General features: G+C 32.0%; 3 protein-coding genes across 3 annotated transcripts; 1 reads left to right on the forward strand and 2 right to left on the reverse strand.

Annotated features, from left to right (window-relative positions):
- Nucleotides 1-4,612: 4,612 nt before the first annotated feature.
- Nucleotides 4,613-4,984, reverse strand: LOC111631336 (zinc finger BED domain-containing protein 5-like). The gene has a single exon (XM_023375559.1). The coding sequence runs from the start codon at nt 4,982-4,984 to the stop codon at nt 4,613-4,615; it is 372 nt and encodes a 123-aa protein (XP_023231327.1).
- A 4,811-nt stretch (nt 4,985-9,795) lies between these two features.
- On the reverse strand, nt 9,796-17,736 carry LOC111631342 (proteasome subunit beta type-1-B-like). Its single transcript, XM_023375567.1, has 6 exons — nt 17,580-17,736; nt 15,241-15,348; nt 15,085-15,166; nt 10,311-10,440; nt 10,121-10,227; nt 9,796-10,039 (listed from the first exon to the last, which is right to left on the reverse strand). The coding sequence occupies exons 1-6, from the start codon at nt 17,657-17,659 to the stop codon at nt 9,854-9,856; spliced, it is 693 nt and encodes a 230-aa protein (XP_023231335.1). The 5' UTR covers nt 17,660-17,736; the 3' UTR covers nt 9,796-9,853.
- Nucleotides 17,737-18,034: 298 nt separating this feature from the next.
- LOC111631350 (U6 snRNA-associated Sm-like protein LSm2) lies at nt 18,035-20,988 on the forward strand. The gene is made up of 4 exons (XM_023375575.1): nt 18,035-18,178; nt 18,258-18,325; nt 20,522-20,612; nt 20,730-20,988. Exons 1-4 carry the CDS (start codon nt 18,176-18,178, stop codon nt 20,853-20,855), a joined length of 288 nt encoding a protein of 95 aa, XP_023231343.1. The 5' UTR covers nt 18,035-18,175; the 3' UTR covers nt 20,856-20,988.
- The last annotated feature ends 6,033 nt before the right edge of the window (nt 20,989-27,021 follow it).

Raw genomic sequence — 27,021 nt, forward strand, 5'->3', positions numbered from 1 at the left:
GTTTTCTTTAGTCTCTGGCCCCAATTAAAAATAATTTGTATGTATTTATATGCAAAATTATACCCTGACTTACGCGGTTATTGCTCGGTCCCACCTATCGCATAAGTTTGGGGTATGATGTACATAACAACCAAGGAAAGTAAAATGAGAAAAATGCAGTTGTTTTATTATTAGTCTAGTAACAATTGATTATACAATGTAAATCCTTCAAAGTAAATGTCTGTCTGCTGCAACACACTTCTGCTAATCTCTGTACTGTGCCTGGAACCCCCTTTTTGGCACCTCTTGGAGTGCATCTACCACAACAAGATGTATCCTCTTCTGACAATTAGAAATGAGACTTCTTCATCGACTCCTTAATCTTTGAGTAAGGTAAAAATCCATAGGAATCAAATCAGGAGAGTAGGGCAACTGCAAAGTAACAAAAATCTACAATGTATTGCTGTAGAAGGAAGTGATGTGAAAGTGAATTATCATGGTAAAATATCCAAGATTTTGCAACCTGCAATTCTGGGTGTTTATTCCTGATTGATTTTCATAAAACTGCAGAATAGCAATGTATAGTACATCTGTTTATTAACTATTCAATCCTCAAGGATAAACTCTTTATGTATTACTCTTTAAGCATTTCCCTTTTGATCTGCTCATGTGATACTAGTTTTGGTGCATAGAGGACAGTAACTTCCACACCAAAGACTGATCATTCAGATAGCACCACCCAGCATATTCCCAGTTACCATCTGGTTTAAAAGCAGGATCTTTATCAACTGTATCAATCAGTTCTTTGAAGATAAAAAAATCATTCCACCCATTGTCTATTTACAGCATCTTCGGAACAATGTGCTGGCAAACACTATGCATTTTGAGACTGTTGTGAAGAATCTTGTGGATCAAACCATGGGAAATGTTAATTTTTGTCAACATTGATATCTAATTTCCTCTCAAATCTGATCAATTGTTTGTTTTGCACTGTGGCAAGTTTGCCTGGATGTGAGTCATCTTCAACAGATTTCTTACTTTCTTAAACTTCTTATACCATTTATAAACTCTGACTTGTGATATAGTTTTGTCATCACACACTTGCCTAAAGATTTTCAGTCTCACTAAAACTTTTCCCCAATTTGTAGTAAAACTTTATATTAATTTATTGTTCCACTACAAAAAGCATACAGTCTTTGACAATCCAGATGATTGAACCAATACTGCAAGCTTTAAAGTGTGTATCACTTTCACAAATTGCAAATGCATATCACTATCACTGCACCAGGTGTACATGGATGCTGACTTTCTTACACACTTTGCACAAAAAGGTGCAATCCTGAATTCTTTTGCAAGTGCCAAGACATTTGGATATTCTCCTGTATTTTCAACTATGTAATGCTTGCTATGTCTTTACATAGCAAGGATATTCCTACTGTCTAAGGAATTCGAGTTTAAATGTGCTTTAGATTCTCTTTATCTTTTGTAAACAATTTATAATGAAAATGTCATTCTCCATCTCAGCAATTCAAACTTAGAATCTAAGAGTACCCAAAAATGAGTTGTCTTGACTTTGTGAATGTTAGTGTGAAATAAATAGTAAAAACTTTTATGTTAAAAGTGTCTCCTAAATTGGATTCTGCAAAATGTTTGAAAGGCATATACTTAGTGATAAGCATTTTTATTATACTACTAAAAATATACTGAGAGAATCATAGTTTGGTTATGGAATGTTGTTGTACTTACAAGTTAGTATGTGTACAAGTCATTCACTTTCCTGAAAGAACATGTTTAATATGTCACACACAACATACATCATCATAATCAACCATTTTTCTGTCCAATGCTTTAGTTTTCCAAATTGTGCCAGCCACTTTCCTTACTTCATTATTCTGTCATACTTGGGGTTTTCATCTAGGTCACTTGATCTTTCATGGAGTCAGGTCTAGTGCCATGGTTCTCAATCTTTTTGAAGTCAGGGAATGCTAAACTTTGACATTTTTTTTTCTGTGGAACTCTTACAATACATCAGCTTTAAAGCAGGGGTGGTGAACCTTTTTGAAATCAAGAGCGCAATGAAAACAGGAACATTGCTCGCAAAAATAACTCCATTATTGAAGAATAAACACCCACGTGGTTGGCCACTCTTGTTCAAAGTTTTACTTTTATAAAAGAATAAAGTACCGATATTGATTTATGCAAACATTTTTATTTAAAAAAATCAGTCAAAATTACAATACAGTGGTACCTCAGGATACGAAATTAATCCTTTCCGAAACTGAGATTGTATCATGAAAATGTTGTAAGGTGAATCATTTTTCCCCATACGATTACATGTAAAACCAAATAATTCGTTCCAACACGAAAAACACACTCAAATTAAAGCTAAGTAGTACATTGAAAAAAAATAACTTTAGTAAGAAAAACACTGAAAAATGCATTTTGTAGTTGTAAATGTATAAATAACCATAATAGAATAATAATTGATTAAAAAAAAATGTAGTTTTATTTGCACTTTACCTTTGAGGATAGACATCGGTGGAGGTGTGAACTGGTGGCGGAGGAGAGGGAGAAGTGAAAATGATACTAAAACTTAACTTACATAGCATAATGTAACAATAACTTAAAAATAACTTAACATTAATTTTTTAACTTTTCTGTTTTATATATTTTAAAAAATTTTTTATTCACTGCTTTTTGCCGTCTTTCCTTCACTTCCACCAGCACTTTCACTGGATAGAGGTCGCTTGATAAAATATCTATCCAAAGAGGTTTGGCTTTGCCTACTTTTTAAAATGTTTCTAAAATGACTTAGGCAAATGTCATTACTCCGAGCAGCAATATGGCGGGATGATTTTTTCAATAAAATCAGTCACTTTCTGATAATACCTCAAGATTTCCTTTATCGAGCGAGATCCTTCCACAACGAAGCAAACACACTGACTGAGACCAATGAACAGAAGTGAATAAAAAATGGCACTATGAACTAATGTAACGTCGTATGGTCAGTTTTTGTTTGTACCGTGGAGCAAAATTATGTTCGAATTTCATGTCGTATCCTGAAAATTTCATATGCTGGGGCGTTCATATCCTGAGGTACCACTGTACTTACAAAAATCAAATTTAATGTGATACATGAGCTTGATTATCTTTGCAGATTTCAGCAATATTGGGACAAATAAATGATAAAGCCACTCACATCACTTCTAAATTTCTTAGGCTCTTGCATTTCTTTGTTTAAATATTAACCATCATTGAAAATCCTGCTTTGCAAAGATATGATGTGGAAAAAAATAATGATGTGTTGAGTGCTTTTTTTGCTATGCCTGAGTATTCATCTTTAACAGAGATCCAGAATTTTTCAGGAGTATTTTCAATTTTAATTCACAGTCTGAAGAGAGCAATGTCAGTTCTTCTTCATTCAGAGTAAAAGTGGAGAAATCGGAAGAAATAAATGGATTTCTTATTCAATCATATTGTTCAGTGTTTAACAATGGAAAATATTTTTCAAAATTTTCTCGTATTGTTGTTAAATGTTTAATTATTAAAGAAATGATTGCCTCATTTGTATTGTATTTTGATTGCACAGAAGGGAACATTGTGTTAGGGGCTCCACTGGGCTCACGATGGTGTAAGGGTAGCCCTCCACATTTCTGTGTTTCTTTCTCTTATGTATATCTTCCATAGTAAAAGTTTTCTTTTCATTGCACATAATTTGTCAGTTGATGTAAGAATATTTTCATTATTTCCTTGCATACTTATATTGACAGTATTAAAGTAAGCAAAAATATCAGCCAAATATGACAAATTATTGCACCAATTATCATTTTTTAGATATTCTCCAAAAGTTTCATGTTTTTTTTGCTTGGAAAAACCTGTAATTCATTTCTTAATTGCAACACACAATTTAAAACCTTTCCATGTGACAACCATCTAACTTCTGTATGAAGAAGTAAACATTCATAGTCTGCATCCATAGATGAACAAAGTTTTTAAAAAATTTGGCTTTTTATCGGTCTCATTTTAATATAATTAACCATGGAAATTACTTGATCCAATACTTCATTTAGTTTCTTAGACATTGTCTTTGTGACAAGTACTTCTCGGTACAAGAAAAAATGATGAAATATTATTTTTTGGATTGATTGTTTTTGCTAACGCCACAAATCCTTTGACCAATTCCATCATAGATGCTGCTCCATCAGTACAAATACCAACACATTGATCCCATGATAATTTTAACATATTCAAATACAAGGTTATCACGTCAAATAAGTCAAGGCCAGTTGTACACCCCAAAAGTTCTTTGCAGCATAAAAATTTATTAATTATCTTCTGTTCATAAATAAATTGTATAAAGCCTAAGAGCTGTGCCTTGCCACTTATATCACAAAGGGTATGTTAACAAGTTCACCTGCAACTGTTCTTTCAATGTTGCAGACATGTCATTAATTCTTCTGTGAATTGTATCATCAGATACCGAATCCTCAAAATTTCCTTCTTTGCTTCTTCCCCAAACATAATTGTCACTATTTCACAGCAGGAAGATAAAATGAGAGATTCTGCTATTGTGTGTGGCATTAATTTTAATGCTACTAACTCAGCAATTTTATATGACACAAGTTGAGCTTTATCACTTACTTTCATTGTTTTTCAAATTGTCTTCTTTGTTTACCTTACATTTCCAAAGACTTTTGAAGTATTCTTTATTTTTTGATGAAAGATCTTTATGTTCAGTTGAAAAATGACGCTTTAATTTAGTGGGCATCATTGCACTACTGGCAAGTTTCTTTCCACATACAATGAAGAGAAGAGTTGGACAATCTGTATTTCCAGTCCAGGTAAATCCGAATTTTAAGTATTCTTTGTCATACGAGCGATTGACATTTCGAGTTGATTTCACAATTTTTATCTCTTCTGCATCGTCTTCAATTCTACTAGTGTTAGGAGTGGCATTGTCATCATTGATATTAAGACAAGATTTCTTTATCATGAAATTGTCCATTACCTTTAATAAAAAATATTTATGAAAAATATAAAATTAATTGATATGATGTAAATTTATGTGATTAAAAAAGTCAAATCATTACAATTACTGGAAATCAGTGAAATAAACCACATTGACTGCTCAAATTTGAACTCCCAAGGCACACCAACATGCAAATGGACACACAGTTACTTTATCGGTTGAACATTTTCTGTACCACTCGGTCTAGTATATGATGTCATTGGCGTTTGCTAATTACATTCCCATACAAAAATTATTTTACATTGTTGCAAAAGAAAAATCAATACAATTTTTAATTGTATATTTGATTTTTTTGCAGAACACTTGAAGTGACTTCGCGGAGCACCTGTGTTCTGTGGATCTGGATTGAGAACCACAGGTTTAGGGTATTTGTAATTCATCTGTTGTCTTGTCTTCTAGCAATGTATCTGGTCCATTGCCATTTTGAATGTTCAATCTTCTCAATGATATCATGTACAGTACATAAATCATTTGTTTGATTTGTGATCCAGATGATTATACACACACAAGTATATGGCATATATTATTTTTAAAGGTGATTCATAGATCTCATTAGTTTCAGAACCAATATGCAGAAGAAAGAATTTAATCATTGTAAAAGTAGGGAGTTGTACTTATTATCTCTTAAATCAGGATGAAACTACAGGTTTACAAAGAATCAAAATTAACACGTTTAAGTGAATGTTGTAGAGTAATGAAAGTGATTTGGATAATGATGTGAGAATGATTTAATAGTAGAAAGTCTAGCAATAGTAGAAAGTGTCCAGATCAGTTATGTAGGACAAAATAGTGAATATGAAAATAAGTGATGAAATAGTTGGAATAATTAGGACTCTTAGAACTTGGGTGGTCCTTCAGACAAGTTCAGAAGAATTGAAGGACGAAACGGCAATGCATTTTCATTGGACAGATTTCAAACATTTAAAATGATAAGCAGAGAGCATCCAGATAAGGATCAAAGCAAAGCAGTGGTGATCGAAAATATATCCTACCAAAGACAACATTACAGAGACTAAAGACTATGGTCAGTATGGAGAATCCAACAACGCAATTAGAAATGGGATGAAGGTTTGCTGTTAGTCAACAAGTAACCAATAATAATCTGAAGAAAATGGGCCTTAAACTTGTCAAGAAATCTGCATGCCATGAACTTCCAAATGCATCCATCCAGGACAGATACTGCAGATCTTAGCCATTCTGCTACATGCTGAAGAAAAATAGGTGGAAAAAGTTTATCAAAACTGACAAAGCTTGATTCTATCTCACTAAATCTCGAGGCAAGATGAAGGTTTGCTACATTAACAGGAGCCAAAATCACTATGAAGCACTACTATCAACTTCAGCATCTCATCTGCTAATGGTTATGGTTTGGTTTGCAATTTCTGTGAAGGGAACAACAAATACATAACATCCTGAAGCCCAATGTATTGATACTAAGCCAATAAATAATCAGGCTATTATTATACTATAATTAATAATTAGAAACTAATTTGGTACTAGAGGTAGACATTAAGGTGCCATCTCTTATGTAAATTAATTAAATAATTTAAATTAATAGAGAATTAAATTATAATTAAGCATTCTGGAAGAAACGAACTGGCTTGGATTGTGTTCAAGTCCCACTCCTGGCTAGTTCTTTTCTTCCAGATATTAGCCTGATTAATTACAGGAACAACAAAGCTAAATTTTGTGAATCCTGGGGCAAAAGTATCATCAAAATACTACATCAAGAAGATCCTATATCCTTTCTTCCGGTCAAATGCCAAAAGACTGTTTCTGGATGGCAACTTCGTATTTCATTAGGATTCTGTGCCTTCACATATGGCAAAGGCTACAAATCCATTTATAGGAAAGCAAACTGCATTTATCAAACCCTCACAATGGTTGCCAAATAGTCCTGATACTGCTCCCTGCAATTATATTTTTTTGAGGTTACTTGAAATAAAGAGTAGAGAGATAAAATGTGTCAATCAGGAAGAAATTACAAAAGTCCCACAAGAGATGATAGATCAGGCTCTAAAAGGCTTGCCTACATAGTGAGGAGTATATATTATGCAAAAGGTGAACACATTAAGAAACAATTAAATGTAAGATTTATAGCAAAATAAAAGTGTTCACTTTGATTTTTTGTAGACCTGTAATATTTAAAGTCAAGAGAAATTTGTCAGTTTGATAACTGTAGAAAAGCCAAAATATGTTTATATATTTTCATGTTAATGACAACCTAAGATAGTTTGCAACAAAGTTAGTTTGCTTATGAATAACATGCATGAACAATGTTGTATGGCATCTGTTTATCCCATTGTCACTTCAGTTAAGTGCATTGGCAATACTGCAGTCTTGAATTTAATTAAAATTTTTGACTTTAGTTGCTGGTTCAAATGTAATCTTTTTGAAAGCATTTTATGTTCCATCAAAAAGTTATATATCCAGGGTGGCCAAGCTCCTTGATAGTCCGAGCCATTTTTCAAAATTTGAAATTTTTCGCAAGCCGCAATTAAATACGCATTAAAAAGGTATGCAAAAAATTCCAGATTACAAATTATATCCGTAGCAAGAGTGATACAAATTGTTTCCTCCAGAACACAATGTCAACTGTCCATTGCAATGAGAGTTTACAAATTCAAAATTGGTCTGAAGTCAGTCGATAACGGACGATTACGCCACTGTTTATGTTTGTTCACGCAGTTTTCGATGAGTCATATCATTCTTAACTTGGACGGTAATAAAATTTGTTACAACGTTGCACTTAGTCTTTCATATTTGTTGTTAGTAATTTAAAAGACATTTTGAAACACATACAAACGATAATAATTTTTTAAAATATAACAACACAAAAATGAAAAGGGAACTCGGGAACATTTATCGAGAGCCACAAATAATCCTTCAAAGAGCCGCAGGTTGGCTACCCCTGTTATATATATATATAGTTATGGTAAAGTCCTTTTACATCCATATAGATGATGAACATGATGTATAGTCATAGAATAATTATGTGCTTGTGGCAGTGTGGCTATCTCAAAAAATGATGTATTATATGGAAAAAGTCAATTACAAAGTTGTAGAGATTGATTTAGTAACAAAGTACACCCTGTATACATGAACAGCATAGATAGAAAGTATGAAATGCTAATGTGCACATCTCATATTCCCGTGTCTGTGCTATATTCATTACTGTTGTATATTGTGCATTGTTCACACACATCAGTGTATATAAGAACTTTACTATGCATCCCGTATATTCAAAAGTAAATGGAAATACAGGGGGTGATCGGTTAACAAACAATTCGGACTGCAAACAAATCAAACAATGAACACTTTCGGAAAAGATTTTTACATTCAGATAACGAACACAAGAAGCAATGCTGCATTTAAGATTTGTAAAACTATATTTTAATGGCATCTATACATGGTTTATGGAATGAGACTTTCACAGTTGTATCGCATCTGAGAAACAAATTCATGAAAAAATGGAGAGATTATTTATGTTTATTGACATGTAAAATAAAATAAAAGCAAAACTTATATGCTTTCTTACTATTTTTTGGGTTCTCCAAAATGAATTAATCAAATTTCCACAAAAATCTACGGTAAATTGATAAATGGTTAACAAACAATTCGGATAGTGAACGTGATCTTGGAATGAATCATGTTCATTAACTGATCACGCACTGCATTGTTACAGATGAGTGAAGTGTTAAATAAACAATATATTCACAATATAAAAATTGCAATTCTACGGATAAATTTAAAAACTATTTTGTGTATTTTCGGAGTATTTTATTAAAGTATTTATTTTTAAAATTTTCATAGGATATCGAAGAAAAAACTGTCAACTCGGATGTATCTGAAGACCCAAAATCACTCATTGACATAGAGAAAGCACGTTATGAAGTTTACAGGTTTGGCATTTCGGGATTTGACAAAGAGAAAGCAGAAAATGCCAGAGAAGCTCTGGCCATCAGATTAGGGGCTAAGGTAAATTGTGCTATTCTGCTCATATATATATAGTTTTGCATCTTTTTAATATTAAAACTTGTTATACCACTTTTAGCCTCCTAAGAGAAAATATAAAAATTATAAGGAAATTTTAGAAGAAAACAAAAAACAGAAGCTTGAAGAGACTGAACAAAACAAGAGAGTTAGTATTTTTGTACATTACAGTATTATGATATTTAAACTAGATTCTGTGTTTATATAAAAGCATTTTGAAATATCTAAATATTAAATAGTTAAGTGCAATTAATGCTGAATATAATAACATGTACAGTAGAACCACATTTATCCAGCTTAAATGGAACTGGGCCTGATCCAAATGACATAAAATGTAACTGTAAATACAAATTGTGTTATTTTATATTTCTAATTTCTTAAAAATTAATAAAAATTAATTTATGTATAATTTTTAAAACTATTTTATTTTTAATAAACGCGATAAATCTGAATACACAAGCTACAGGTTGGGCATTGTGGTTCTAGTGCCATATCAAATAAAACTTGCCTTACTTGCACACTAATAGCAAAGATTCAAGAATATTTTTTTTCCCTGAACAGAACCAGAAAGTGGGATTCGGTTCAAAGCAAAATAAAAAATCGTAAGTAGAATATCCAAAAATGTTTATCATACAACATTTATTGTAAAATATACATAAAACTAATGAATTTATTTTATTTCAGGAGGAGGAAAAACAAGAAAGGCATTAAGAATTTCAATTGTCAAATTGGAAAATATAAAGACGGAATTCAATTTATTAGTAAATATGATATTGCAAAAATAAAAAAGTAAATTTTCAAATAAGTTTTTATTTATAAATGGAATTTTTAACATAAAAAAATTAATAATGTTCAGTCACGACGTAATGGAAACACTTCTTCTTTAATTCCATCGGGAGTTATAACTGTTAAATTTACACCGTCACCGGTGTGAATGTCCCGCTCTGCTGCAGAGAGAAAAACGTCTTTGATAATGGTAACAGCATCACTAAGAGACGGTTTTGTTTCGACACCACCCTCGATGTTTTTACGGCCAATCTGTAAAGGTAGAGTTTAATGCTACTATGCAAAAATAATTTATTAAATGGCATTTCACACACAAAATTATACACAAAATACCTGATTATCGAGCAGAGGTTGCAGCAATGCACTAGACGAGCCTGCAGATTTATAAATTGCTTTTTCAAAATTTCCAATGGGATCGTAATGATATACGCATCCTTTACCTTTTTTTAAATGACATTTCAAATGTAATTTTATATATTTATCTGAAGATTTTATATAATATTTTTAAAAAATTAAAACATACCATTCTCGTCCAAGCCAGCCAGAATAGTGCTTATATAATATGGAAAGAATCGCTTGAAATATAACATGTTTGATATCAGTTGTGCCAAAGCTGGGGTGTCGATGTCAGTATTATGCTCAAATTTATACATCTGAAAATAATTTAAGAGAAATTTATTTAACCCCTATGACAAAAAGATCAAGAAATTCCATTCTAGAACAATTGGTATACTAAATCCTAAATATACTAAACCTTGACAAATCCAGTTACAAATTTATTGAAATAAAAACATTTTCAATTTGTAGCTGGATTTGTCAAGGTTTAGTTTATTTGTTTATCAAGGATTTCTCCCACACTGGGTCATATACAACAAATATGTGTAGTCTTTAACCAATATCCGGCGTGAAAATTCCAAACTAATATTGGCAAACGCTTTCGATGCCCCTCCTGGGCTCTTCTTCAGGCCAAATTTATTGTACTGGATTCTTAAATCGAATATTTTTAAATAAGAACGTGCTCTGTTACTAGAAGTTCAAATAAAGAAGGTAATCACGTGCGTTTCCGAATTATAATTTCTTTATAATTTATATTTGTGGAGATATGTTGTGCGCTTATAATAATCTCATGTATTTTTATAATCACGTGCCGTTTCTAAAAATAATTTTAACTAGTGGATATACGATGTGTGCATCCCATAATAATCTGGTGTATTGTATAATAAATTACAATTCATCTTAGATGCCTTTGCCATCTGTCTTCGCTTAATGGATGACAGATGGCAAAGGCAACTAATTTACATAGGATCCACTAAACGTCCGTTAGTCACTAGAATAAAGGAACATAAAGCAGACATCACCCACAAAAAATATACGACAGCATTGTCGACATATGCAACAAACCCAGACATAACCCCGATTTTTAATGAGGCACGGGTCATCCACACCACTCGTCATCAGGAACATCTAAGAACTTTGGAAGCAATGGAAATTTACAAAGCAGATCGCAAATTAACCCGCATCAATCTTAAAGAAGAAATGAATCTCTCAACAGTGTGGCAGTATTTATTGGACGATGAATCGTAATTTATTATACGATACACCAGATTATTATGGGATGCGCACATCATATATCCACTAGTTAAAATTATTTTTAGAAACGGCATGTGATTATAAAAATACGCGAGATTATTATAAGAAGCACACAACATATCTCCACGAATATAAATTATAAAGAAATTATAATTCGGAAAGGCACGTGATTACCNTTATTATGGGATGCGCACATCATATATCCACTAGTTAAAATTATTTTTAGAAACGGCATGTGATTATAAAAATACGCGAGATTATTATAAGAAGCACACAACATATCTCCACGAATATAAATTATAAAGAAATTATAATTCGGAAAGGCACGTGATTACCTTCTTTATTTGAACTTCTAGTAACAGAGCACGTTCTTATTTAAAAGTATTCGATTTAAGAATCCAGTACAATAAATTTGGCCTGAAGAAGAGCCCAGGAGGGGCATCGAAAGCGTTTGCCAATATTAGTTTGGAATTTTCACATCGGATATTGGTTAAAGACTACACATATTTGTTTATTTTGGACTATGCAGTTTTTCCACCTACTTAATAGCAAGATTGCGGCCAAAGTTTTCAATACAAAAATGTGAATGTTGGATGTTCAGTACCACCTTCCTGTAAGCCTAGAAGTTTGACAAAGGCATATGGAACGTCAGTGGAATCATGCTCAATGTTCCAAATGCCATTGTCAAACCTCTAGGCTTACAGGAAGGCAGTGCTGAACGTCTGATGTTCATGTTTTCGCGTTGAAAACTTTGGCCTCACTTTGCTAATATAGGGTTTACAAACTATTAAGAATTTCTGCAATACTAACCATATAGATATTGATATCAGAATTTGTAGTTAATTTTTTTAAATGCTATGATGGTACTTTTAAAGTCACTTACTATCTGTAGTGGACTGGTCCACTGAGACATATACTCAATGGTTGTTCTTTATTGGGCTGCAATTTGAAAAAAATTGTAGATCTATAAATTCCCACTGTCATCTAGCCATCTGTCTTTCCTTAATCTCAAGAACAAAGTTAGATGAAATACAAGACCAGATATGGAAACCATAGGGGCAGAAGAGATTAACTATATATGAACTACCGATGAAAACCGCAAGTCTTCAATTCAAACCTTCCCCTTGAAAGGTATTAGATAGATGACTGGCACAACTCTATTGTTAAAGGAAAAAGTATGATATACAGGGGCAAGCCATTACTAATTTGAGGCGGTGAGCATACTTTTTTAAGTTAAATAAATTAAAAATATGATTAAAAATTGTAACCAGGTCACAATAAATAATTGTTCATTTTAATATATGTTGTATTTCTTGTAATAATTTTTTTCTCGGGGGAAATATATCGTATTAAATTTTAAAATCGTATTCTAAATCATGCCTTAAGCTACCCATAGGAACTGATGCCCGGCTCATAGCAAACGAGGTCTATTATTCGAGGTTTTTGGATGTGGGCTAATGCAGAGTGGCCCTTCACAATATGCATTTTCTAGCTTCTAATTTGAAAATAACTGATCACAGTTTGGGCCATAGTCTGCTATAACTTTTTTGGGATCTTTATCCTAAGGGCACCAAGAGGCAGAACCTAGCTATGAGGTGTCTAAGCTTTCTCACCTTAGTCAAGTGTTCATTTTTTACATATGGACTGTAGCTAATAGGCCTAGGGCTGGCTGAAAAAGAAAAATCCCAGTCAGCATTTTTTCAGCTTGCCCCTGTATCCCCTAATGGTTTATTCCTGGCTATAGTAGTGCTAAGAGGGTCTTTTTTCAAGCCCATTACAGATTTTACACCAATAGTGAATGGCCAGATAGTGAGGGATTGGGTCCAACACACACACAACAAACCTAGAAGTAAACTGATGACTTAATCACCTCAGTCACAAGTGGTTTTAATTTATACAAATTTGAAATAATGTAATCTTTGATAATACCAGATCAAATTAAAAAGAGATTTGAAAGAAATTTGATGATTACACACCATGAGAATCACTTAAGTGTTTAACATTTATTTACTGTAGACTTGATATTTGAATCTTTAAATAAATAAAGTTCAACAACTCTTACTTCATAAAGCAATCATGAGTTTGTTCTTTGAATTAAATGTTCTGTTCATAAAGCTGTCTTTAAATGTTGGAATGTTAATTTTTGGCAACTCTTTTCTTTATATAACTTTCCATTATGAAAGTTCTTTATTTTGTAGCATGAACATTTCCAGTTATCACAATAACTATTTTAAACAATAACAAGTTAACACCACACTTGGGGATGCCATCAACTCTTGTGCTGCTTCTCATGAATCCTCTTTTCATTTGATCACACAGTACAAATAGTGATGATAAATCTCATTATGCATGTAATACATTGTACATTTGTGCAAAATTTTATGAAATCCACTGCTAACTTGAAATTAAAAGACTGCAGGGAATGACAGTTACAGATTATCTGTATTTTGTTCTTTTACTGTTATATAGATAATGGAAAAGTTGCTGGTTTAGTAAAGTTCTTCAAAGTTTCTTAAAAAATGTTGGAGACAAAATAAAAGTCTATTTTGGTAATTGGTTGATAAACATTAACAGAAATACAGCCAAAACCTCAACATACTGCCATATAACAAGTCTCCACTAAAAAAATTAACAGAACAGATCATTTCAAGCGCAAAAGTATAGAAAACCGCATAATAGGCCATCTGCCAACTATTAGGTGTACGAAATATTCTTTAGACATCATTTTTATCTTTGAATATATGCTATAAACCAGTGTTTCTCAACCTCTAACGAATCGTTGCCCCCTTCAATAAAACAGTTACATTAACGCCCCCTTCACTTCAAAATTCCGATGCCGAGAGCCAAATTCGTACAGCATTGAATAGACTAGTGACTAGTATAATGTTATTTGTTTAATTATTGTATGATGTAACGAATAAAATATCTAATTATTCTTAATATAATGTTTTACTATATCGCCCAGAAAATTGTTTTTTGCCCTCCCAAAATATAAATTGTTATTAATCGCCCCCTCAACATGGAAAAACGCCCACATGGGGGCGATATCGCCCCCTTTGAGAAACACTGCTATAAACAGTGCTGAGAGATTTTTGATTCAACATTACAATGGTCAAACATTTAATATTTTCAATACACCACAACACACATGCAATGAATACCTTGTGTCTGAATGATTCGTAGCCACTATCCCCACCAAATAAATTTCATTCAACTGACCAGACCTTAATATTGACAATGAAAGCAGGACATGCCCTTCTGTGAAAGGTAAGAGGGTGTCTCCACCTCAATTTAAAAAAGGAATTAGCAGAAGTATCATCTAAATGGGTTAACCTTGAAACAAACTCATGCGGCTGTCTGTAAGTGAAAAGTTATTTTTATTGTTAATTTTAAAATTAATTAATTCCAATCATGAATTTATTGCATTAGTGCACACTACAACCCTGGGCCAAATTTGTCTGCAAACATATTTGACACATCACTTATAAATGATAGAAATAGGTTTATTTTTAGTATATATGGAATATAGAAAACATCTGTGGCCTCTGATCCACAACTTATGTGCAATTTAGCCCACCAATTGAAAAGTTTGGTCATCATTGCAGCACTGTTTTAAATTTAAAATGTTTCTAAACTTAAAATTAGGTTAGATCTTAAGATCAGGATATTCTTCATCAATTTTTTAATCATCATAAATATAACATTACCCTAGTTCTTGCTTCCAGATATTTACGAAATGTTAAGACGTCAGCCCAACATCCACTGGTTCCTAAAACTGCATTATTAGACCTGAGAAATTAAAAATAAATGAACAAACACTTAAACCAAATTTTGACAAAATAACAATTTCTAAATGAACTTACAATTTAAATAATTTGGATTGATTTCGACTGAAAATTGAATATCCAGTTGTCAATCTCATATCGGAAGCGATTACTACAAAGTCTTCTCCGGCAATTGCAACAATACTTCTATATAATTCCAAAAAAAAAAAAACAAAATTAATTACATTTGCATTAACAATCTTATAATATAGTTTAAATTAATGAATCAATTATTGCAGTATTTAGTTATAAAATTATTTGTTCTGAAAGTTAACTTATTAATAATAAGTACTAGTGATGGGCAAATATCACTTTTCTCAAATTTGAATATTAATCGGTCTTGAATATTTGACCCCAAATACTATTCGGGATCTTGTCTGCCTTTTTTCTTATTACATTAAATCAGAGGTCAAACAGGCATTGTCTATACACAGTGACAAATATACCATTGATATGAAAAAATTTAAATTATTTGTCTGAACTTTGAAATGTTTTTATGACAACAAATACAGTTTACCAGAAAATCTGCAATACAACCATTGTGCGATGTTAATAAAAGGTACTTAAAAATATTTGAATAATTAATAATTTTTGATTTAGACTCCTTTGGGTACTTCTGGATCTGTTACTTTTCAAACATTATAACTAAATTATTTATTAAAAATATTAATTTAATTATAATTATTAAATTTATCAAGATATGGCAAATCGCCTTCATAACTCAACATTCAAATGAGATTCAATTAAAATGAGATTTTTACATCCGAAAAAATAATAGTGTATATATATTTTAATTATATATGCTACGTATACTTTTCAGTATATTCATATTCCTAATGCAAATTTGATGTTTTAGTAATCCAGTATCTTAACCTGGTCATCATATAGTGAAGAATGATGACCAGATTAAGATACAGTATAGCCACCAGCAGGTACAGTACCTCTGAATAATGGACAAACTTCTTGGTCCCGACGGTGTCCACTATTCAGAGATCATACTGTATTTACCCATCTTTAATAAATATATCCGCAAATATCTGAATACCTCCAATATCATGCCATACATACAATCACAGTGCCTGGTTGTGAATTTCTACTAATGGAGTCAAATATACTCAACACGTTTCTGTAGGGTTCTACAAGTGAAGCCCACATAGTAATAATCACTATTCTCCTCTGTTTCTTATAATAATACTCTTACAGTTACCTTCTTATGTTATCATATACAACTATAAAGAGCAAATTTACTTTCCTTAGACGAAACTAAACTTTTATACCTAGGCCGGTAATATTTTTTCATGTTCATTGTTTTACTATTAATCATATCATACCATTATATAAAAATAAGAAGTGTTATGAGATCTATCTACATTTATCAAGTTCTTTTGTTTACTTTTCGGGTGTACACAAGCCTTTTTGACAATAAATGTGTAACAGAAATCACAGCCATCACAAGACGTACAGGTCAAGGATCCCTCATTTCATCCCCAACAACCAAAAAATGGGACACTCCAATTTTCAAGTGTCCAGTGTCAAAACCAACAATTTGACACCATTGACGATGTTCCAACTTCTATTACAAAATGCTCAGTTCCCATAATTCTATTCTAATATTCTTTAGACATCATTTTTATCTTTGAATATATGCTATAAACAGTGCTGAGAGATTTTTGATTCAACATTACAATGGTCAAACATTAAATATTTTCAATACACCACAACACATATGCAATGAATACCTTGTGTCTGAATGATTCGTAGCCACTATCCCCACCAAATAAATTTCATTCAACTGACCAGACCATAATATTGACAATGAAAGCAGGACATGCCCTTCTGTGAAAGGGTGTCTCCACCTCAATTTAAAAAAGGAATTAGCAGAAGTATCATCTAAATGGGTTAACCTTGAAACAAACTCACGCGGCTGTCTGTAAGTGAAAAGTTATTTTTATTGTTAATTTTAAAATTAATTCCAATCATGAATTTATTGCATTAGTGCACACNCGTGGTAAACATACCTACTTAATAACAAGGACCATTCGCCATCTTCCTCAGTTCCTGGAAAATGCTGGGCATTATTTGCTGGTCTTAATACAAAATTTCAATTCTTATCCTTATGTAATATCAATAAAACCAGAATGTTAATAAGAATCTACAGTAATGACTTTAATTTTCAAGTGTCTATTGAAAATAATGGATATTTATATACAATCTTCGTGTCAGAAGTTTCTTTGGTAAAAGGTTACTTTTAATTCATTTAATCACATACAATTTACACACGAAACACCTAAAAGACACTTCTACTCCAATGTTAATCGAAGCTTTTCGTGTCTAATCTTCATCATTATTAAACATTAAGATTATAAATCATTACTTACCCGCTATTATTATCGTAAGGATAAAACTGATGTTGCATAGTTTCATTCGTAAAGCTTTGCTGAGAAAGTACAGACATCATCTTGCAACAGTATAAACTGCTAATTCATCGACAGCTACAAACACCGATTCAGCTCGTCACTCCGAAAAAATTACGATACGACTAAACGAATCGAATTATCACAAATTCTAAATATAACCCGTTAAAAGTAATTATATAAAAATAAATTTGTTCTTGAATATTATATAAAGTTTAAAAAACGTATTTAAATTTTTTTTTCTTTCATCTGCGCGAAGTTTTAATTCGTATTACTTAATAAATTCCGTTAAACCGTATCGGTATAATAATCCCGTCGATGGAGTATAATAACCGAACGCACCGAAACGCATTTAAACTTTTATAATCGAACCTAACCCGAATAGTTAAATATTAAATATTTAAATTATTTTTAATTATTTTATTTATTTAATCGATGTTATAGTTATTAATAATATAATATGAACGGAATATTTTATTTAGTTAAAAATTTCGTAGAAAAAAGGCTTATTGGTTATAGAGAATGAGCGCGTGTATCTTTGACTGTCGAAAGCAAGAAAAATGGCACGTTTTATTAACATTTATTATTATTTTTTAATGAAAGAATCGTTCGTTAATTAATATTATCGAATTTTTATTCCAGCTCTTCTATTCTTTTTTCAAGTCTTTAGTTGGTAAAGATGTTGTAGTTGAACTCAAGAATGACCTCAGGTTGGTTCATTTTATGTGTCTATTTCAGTTTCATTTATGAATTTTGTTCAAATTATTAAGATTTTACTTTATAATTATACATTTTAAGCTTAAATTTTTATAAATTTCTGAAATATTCATCAAGAAAAACTTATTCTAGACTTTGATACTTGATAATCTAGTAGGTGTTACTTTTAGTTAAATTGCACGTGAATAAGTATATAGATATTGACCTAAAAGTAACTTCTACTGGTAATTTTCTGAAATTTATGAATATTTAAGTCTTACGTGGGAAGTGTCATGAAGTGTGCCCCAATAAACACATATATCCACTAGAAGCAAGCGCCAGTATAAGATCTACGGTCCCCGAGTTTAAAGGATCGAAAATGGCTGGGTAAAACTTTGCTGGTTAGAACTGTCAATTTGGCCAAATCGACGGTTGTAATCGAGCAAAGGTATTTCAATCGGTAGCTTATGTCTGTGAACAACAAGTGACATATTCTTTGGAACAGAAAGCAGCCGTCATCGGTCAGTTTCGGGTAGCATAAATGAAAGACTAAATGTGACATCAAAATACCGAACGTGTTCCTAAATGGTGATTCTGTTCAGCAGAAAAATACTCAATGGCTTTGGAATCGTTGAGTCTGCCAAATGTGGCAGATGGAAGATGTCTGCGGCATCTCCAGTTTTTATTTTAAAACTTTTGTTTTTAATTGGATTATTATTTCTTTTTTTTTAAACAGATGTTTTTAATTTTGACAGCTGAGTAGCCTACAAGGAAAGGTGGGTCATCAAAAATGTATTCCAGAACTCCAAAATTGAATAAATAGTGATTTCTGTTTCAATGGACTGCATCTTTGATTTTTAATATTTAAACTTAATTACTGTTCGGCAATATTCCTCAATTTGAACTGAAAGTTTGTTCTATTGTAAAGAAATAAAACCAAAACGAGTTGAGAATATGCTGTCAAAAATATTAGATGATCAAGAAGTGAAGGAAAAATCCTAAAATTAGCACTTTGATACTAGCGAGTGACGTTTCAACATCCGGAAAAAGGTATGTGTAGAAACAGTAAGAAAAATTAATCAGGAAAGGAAAATATAAAAGCAAAGAAGCATGTAAAACAATTTTCAAATGAATATAGCAGAATGGGTAAATGCCCAGGTTTTGATATAGTTTAAACAAATGAAAAGAATACTGGAAATGTATCATAATTTAATGAAAAGTGCAAGAAAAATAGGATGAGAGAACAATTTCATTTTTCAGCTGTACAACAATCCTAAACCTACTGCCAAGATTGTCACATTAAAGTCTAGATGTCAGTCTATTGAGAATTTGGTACATTTTTTATCTAACCATAAGAAAATACAAGATTTCTAACAAAAAATGATCTTGAGAAATATTTGACGAAAGAATCGGGAAAATCAAACAAAAATCTACTGTGAATTTAGTTTTATCCGTGCCAAAAAGGTTGTGAATGATTGAAAGAAAATAATTTCATACAAAATATTAAGGACTTTTTTGTTTATAGTTTTTATATTTTCTTCATATTGTTTATGAAACTTTTGAGATAAAAATTATATTATTTGTCGTACTTAAAAAAAATAATAATGTAAGAGTTTAAACATTTTGTCATTTACAATTGTACTGTACAAGATGTCTGTAAAGTCCATGTCAAGTTTTAGAAATTTATTTCTAAAACAGAGTGAAACTTACAGATGCAGTTCCTGCATCAAAAGGTAAGCAAACACAGTTTTAGTCAGTGAGATGAACCCAATCTATCCAGCAGTCAGGAAAGTGTGTATGATTATTTCGTAATGTGGCAGCATGCAAATAGTCAATGATATGCGAGTGTATCAAAGCTGTAGCATATGCACTTGTCAGTAGCTCAAACTGTGTCCTCACAATAAACTTCTAAAGTTTGACATATACAGTTGACCCCCTATAACACTGTTGATTATTTCGTTTTATATGAGTCACTTAGATTTTACAAATATGTGAGCTGTTCACAGCCCGGCACACATATTTGTAAAATCTAAGTGACTCGTACAACATGGAATTCATATAAAATGGAATAATCAACAATGTTATAGGGGGGTCGACTGTACGTTACAGACAACAAAATTCAGGGCATGCAAATATTTTATTTACCAATTATATATCATCAATCTGTAATAAATGTCATATTAAATTCAAAATTTTTTCTTAAATTATAGTATATGTGGAACTCTACATTCTGTGGATCAATACTTAAACATTAAATTAACAGATATTAGCGTAACAGATCCAGAGAAATATCCTCATATGGTAAGTAAATTTTGAAAAACTAATTAATTAATTAATTTCCATTTTTCCTCATAAGATGAATTTTTTAAGTTTTTAAGAAATAATTTCCTTCTTTTACGTAAAATTTTAATCATTTAGTTATCTGTGAAGAATTGTTTCATCCGTGGTTCGGTCATTAGATATGTTCAATTACCAGCAGATGAAGTAGACACACAATTGCTTCAAGATGCTGCCAGAAAAGAAGCGGCTCAAAACAAACAATAGCACAAGTCACATTATTATAATTGTTCTGTTAGTTGTTTACCATGTAAACTTTAAAAATATTTTATTAAAGTTTCGCCAAATACTTTCTCATCATTTATTTTTCTTCTGTGACAAAGTAAAATGTCATTGAAAATATTCTGTAATTTCCTTATTTCTGTTAACTTTTAATAATTTATTATTATTATTATTTCAATCTAAAATACTTTTCTTTCTTTTGAAAATTAATTAAAAATGTGTTTTAATTTTGGATCCAATTAAATATAAGAGAACTTTTCATATTTTTTAAAATAAAATAAAATTGTTTTTAAAACTTTTCATGCTTGGCCTTGTGACATTTTGTATTCACTCATATTGTAAACATTGTAACATTTAATTTTTTTTACAACAGATTACATTATACAGGGTGCTTAATAAAGTCCTTACACACTGATATATGAGCAATGCACAATATACAACACACAACGAGGAGTGCAGTCCAAAGACAGGAAAATGAGAAATACACATTATATATATATAAACATGAGAAATGACTGAACGTATGGGAAACATACATTTTACTGTCTGTGCTTGACATGTTGACATGCACATTAACATTTCTCGCTTTGCACTTTTCACATACTCTGGATCTTTTTGTATTAATTTAAATTGGTCATGCTCTACAACTTTGTAATTTGATTTTATTTCTGTATCATGCAACATTTTCTTTCGGTGGTGGCAGAGAAAGTGTTAAAAGATATATGGAATCATTAAATAAATTCCACTATGGATTATTAATGTACTGTCTGATGGCTGAATGACAATGGTAAAGGTGACAGCCTATGCTCTGGAGACTAGGGATTGAATCCACGAGGATTGAAAAACCTTTCAAATTTTTCCGGGGTTATCTGTCTAGATAAGTTGGGCCCAATCCCTCACCACTCAGCTGACCCATTTTGGGCTTGCTAAAAAGACCATCTTGGTTCCCAGAGGGGTGGAAAGAGTTTTAAAAAAATGCATTGTCTCGGCTGTCCTAGTAGTAGTACTGTCAATAAGCCACACTGATGCTTTCAACAAAGGATTGAAAGATAGGGTTAAAAGTTAACTGATAAGTGTTCACTTGTTAAAAATGAAGTGAATGGTAATAAATACTGTTGGTTAATTTCTACTTATTTACCATTTGATGGGAATAAGAGCATGAGAGATCTGGATTTAAATCTTGGCTAGATCCTCAGATTTTTATGGATAGTTTGACCTAGTATCACAATATCATTATATTGTGATACTAGATATTTCATACATTATAATAGTCAATAAAACAGCTTACAAACTGAATTATAATATAAAACATCCACTAAACACCAAAACTCCAGTTCAAAAACAAACTTAATGATAACAAATGTTTTTGATTGCCTTAAGCAACTAACATCAGGTTACAGAAATGCTTTAAATAAGAACATTAATTTGGAACAGTGAACTCTGAAAGTCCCTTGGAGGATAGCATCTCTTAAAGCATTCTAAAGTGTTGTTTTAAAGCATCTTTTTTTGATGTAATTTAGTTTGACTATTCTGTCTTTACTGTTGTAAATAAGTGTATATGTCCTTTTGACCATACACTTGCATCCATGCTCACATAAATGATCTGCAAGTAGTCAGTTTATATGAGCATGGATCTCTTGATACAGCTGGAATAACAATGGATTATATACGGGCTTTCTGTATATCAATGCTGAGACAGTACCATCAATTGTGGAGAAATCAATGTCTAGGAAATAGGCAGACAAGGCGCTTTCCGGTCCAACACACAATTGCAGGCCAAAATAGATTTGAATTAATGGAATGCAAGAAATTCCTGATATATGATCTATTATGCCATATAATAAGATTATCAATAACATTTCTGCTGTACAAGGCTNATTTGTTCACTTCAGATGAGTTCTGGATCAAGCTAAACATCTGCACTTGCATGATTCACTTATGAAAGGTTTTTCCTTGGATTTGCACAGCTTATGCAAGTAGTCAGTTTATATGAGCATGGATCTCTTGATACAGCTGGAATAACAATGGATTATATATGGGCTTTCTGTATATCAGTGCTGAGACAGTACCATCAATTGTGGAGAAATCAATCTCTAGGAAATAGATGCTTTCCGGTCCAATACACAATTCCAGGCCAAAATAGATTTGAATTAATGGAATGCAAGAAATCCCTGATATATGATCTATTATGCCATATAATAAGATTATCAATAACATTTCTGCTGTACAAGGCTATTTACTTAAAATACTTCATAAAATGTACAGATGTTTGTTTTTCTGACAAAACGTAATGTATTTTAACAAATAAGTATCATACAAATATATTAAAAGCTCAGATTTTGGAAAAATATGTAATTTCTAATCTGTAGAGCATTTGCAACAAGTTTCTTTGAAATTTGTGCCATGTGTTAAGATTGTAATCACAATGGAATAGCATCACCTTTTTGCTTTATAAGAGTTGCAAGACATTGAGGCATGGACGATACAAACTTGTACAGCAACAGTAGGTATTAAGCATGGATGGTGTAACAGTAAGTATTAAGCAAAGAATGAGAAAAAATTCTCATTCTTTGCTTAATAAATATGTAATTGTTCTAATATGAGGACAGGATTGACTCANGTATTTTATTATATAATTTCTAATCTGTAGAGCATTTGCAACAAGTTTCTTTGAACTTTGTGCCATGTGTTAAGATTCTGTAATCACAATGGAATAGCATCACCTTTTTGCTTTATAAGAGTTGCAAGACATTGAGGCATGGATGATACAAACTTGTGCAGCGACAGTAGGTATTAAGCATGGATGGTGTAACAGTAAGTATTAAGCAAAGAATGAGAAAAAAATTTTCATTCTTTGCTTAATAGATGTAATTGTTCTAATATGAGGACAGGATTGACTCATTTTTTCAAAAATCTCCATACATCTATTGGAGACAGGATGGGCTTTGTGCTGGCCAGGGGAGTACACCTATATAATTAGACTACAGACAGGTTTTGGTTTTCCTAGCATTCTGCAGACAGGAGTTATGCTAGAAAATACATGCTTGAATTGCATTGATGTTGCAGAAGGATTAGAGTATAGGCTTCAGAGTTCATAGCACCATTGAGGAAATGCAAATCTCATCAATAGTGCTATGAACTCAGAAGCCTATATTCTAATCCTTCTTCTGTGCTCATACATCTCCAAACCATTGGAGACTGTAACTTCTGGACTCATCTTGAACACACTAGATTATTAGTGTGAGAACCTTGTAAATTAGATGATTTAATTATTTAATATTTGTTCAAAGACGGAAAATTATTTAAGCCAGAGATGACAAATTCAATAGAGGAAGTTTGCAATATACACAGTAAGACATATTTTAGTGCTTAAGATGTGTTCCTAGATGACAAAGCACTAAATGAAATGACATTAAACAAGGTTATTTTAAAACATAGTAAATAGGGAAAGGGGAACATGTGACCAAAAGTAAATAAATTTTACTTTAATTTTATGTTATTTTTATATTATCTTGCGTAATAATATATTTCAGAAAACAAATAATATATGTTACATAACACACAAACATATGCACACAGAAATATAAAGTTTATTTTTGTGATGAAAGTTCTGGCTCTTCTGAAACTCTTGATTTTTTGCAATGAAGTAGTCTAGTGTCATTGTCACTTTCTTTTGTTAAGCAAATGTCAGTAGTAGGAGATTGCATCCAAAACGCCTTGTCTTGCTTTTGCACTTATTTCAAAATTGGATCATTTGCTACAGTTTGATCAATGATTTTGGTTATTATTACCTAACTTTTACTAAGGAAATCTGTAGTAAATTCTTTGGGTTCTTTATTTTCAGAATCACTATTTTTCAGTTCTACATGTATTCCTTGTTCTGCCAGTTCTTGAAGGTTGTCGTTGGTAAGGCTCTCACCAGAAACTTGCAGTAACTGTTCAATATCCTGCTTATCTACATCTTCTAGTCCTGTGTCAATTAGGTTGACAATTTTGTCAATGATAGGTTCTCGTTGAGAATCCTTGGATACTTCCAGCCATACCTTCTTTCACACTCCATGCATTTATCAGTAAATTATTGCCAAGCAAAGTTGATATTGCCTGTGGAGCTCATGGGCAATAATAATATATTTTTTCCAAAATTGCACCAAACAAACATAGATTTACGTGAAGTACAGTACTATGATGAATTGTCACCTTTTTCTGATTAGTTCACGTTCAGGAATAATCATATTATATACAAATCAATGAAATGCCGCGATAATTTGAATCAGCGTAAATTTTGAGCTATTTTTTTAGGCTTTGAGCAGAATGCATTATATCAAATCATCATTAATTGAGGAAACACTAAACAAGGTCTTACTGTACCTCTGATAACATTTCCTTCCTAAGTGACACATCTGGCAAAACCTACGCATCAAAGGAAACCTTGCCTAAAATCAGGGATTGGATCATCACCCAGTTCCTTGCACCAGTTTGCCAAATTTGGGCATAAGAATGGAGGGAGCACAGCCTCAAATAAAAGGAGAGATGAGAGGACATGGGGGTAAAGCTCATCAATTTGTCTTCCCATTGTAGCCATCCACTGGCACTTACCTTACTGGACCTTTGGCACTCTGTACTAGAGGACTGTTGATTTTGGAATTTATTTGTGATATACTCCTATAAACAAGACTATTCAAGTACCAAGGAAAAGGGATGTCTGCACCCATCTCCATGAATATCTCCACTGGACCAAGGACCTTAATCTTCAATAGTGAAATTGAGAGACTCTTCTCTCTCTGACAAGTGAGAGCCAGGCCCGACTAGTGATTGCTGGACTTCAGTGATCTGGTCCACTTACAATTACATGCATGATATTGTCACACATGTAATTAAGTACACATTTAGGCTATTTGTTTTACTTATTTCTAATAGAAGGTTGAAAAATAAACATTTGTTTAATTGTTAATTGCAGTATGGAGTGCATTAGTTCTGGGTTTGCAGTCTCTCAACTTCCTCCTCCATCCCTTACCCATAAATTTCATCGTATGCACATTTATTATAAGGTTTTGAAAGATGTTTGTGAGCCAGAAGTCACATGTTGTGTCAGACCTGACTGAAAGGACACTGTTGACTTTTCACATTAGCTTTGTTTTTACTATGAATGACTTTCATACTTGTATTCCCATGGTTTGCATGAAATGTTGAATAATATGGTTGGATTGTAGTATATTCTTCCTGTTAACATTTATTCACTTCAGATGAGTTCTGGATCAAGCTAAACATCTGCACTTGCATGATTCACTTATGAAAGGTTTTTCCTTGGATTTGCACAGCTTATATTTATATCATCAGATGTACCTCCTTTGTACATTCAGATATTGGGCTATTAAAGTATTTCCTTGACCATTTTTTCAAATCTTCAATGGAAATTTGCCTATATTTGGATATGTAGCATCAAAAAGACCATAGTTGTCTGGAACTGAGAGGTAATTTTCTTCCTAAAGCTTTACCTGGATGAATATTTTCCTTTTCTCGAAAACATTTTATGATTCCCTGGACTATAGACTGGGATATCTGCACATCCCTTGTAATGCTACATTGAGAGAGTCTATTCTTCTGGATAATAATTTTTCTGATTGCCTTACCTCTCACCATTTTTCACAGACATTAATATGAACAGCTAAAGGTGATAGGTCTTTAATATGCAAAACACATGACATAAGAAAAACTATGAGAAATTTCAGAAAATTCTCCAAAAATCCTCTGTGAATAAACTTCATTGCAATGTATTTCAAAGTGGTTGCAAGATTTCCATAGCTATGTAAGTTATTGGAATAAACTTGTTTATTTATTAAAGGAATTATTTATAGCACTTGGTTTAATATGTACAGAGGGGTTTTTAAGTTTATGTAAATTTCTGAAAGTTTAAATAGTGAATTAAGTTCAATGCAAGCAGGGATATATGGGAAAAGGTTTTTGAGTAGACTTGTATTACTGTTCCAGTTTGATCACATTCATTCTATTGTTTTCCAATGAGAACTTTATATAAAGATTCAAACTCATTGAAGTTTTTAAAATACTGTATTTCTTTTAAACTTTTATTATGAGATAAATAACATTAACTTAATATTATATTAAGATCTGTAAATGTTTGTTTTTGAGTCAA

The sequence above is a fragment of the Centruroides sculpturatus genome, unplaced genomic scaffold (assembly GCF_000671375.1).
Source record: "Centruroides sculpturatus isolate CEXI.00-Female unplaced genomic scaffold, Cexi_2.0 scaffold392, whole genome shotgun sequence".
NCBI classification, from domain to species: domain Eukaryota; kingdom Metazoa; phylum Arthropoda; class Arachnida; order Scorpiones; family Buthidae; genus Centruroides; species Centruroides sculpturatus.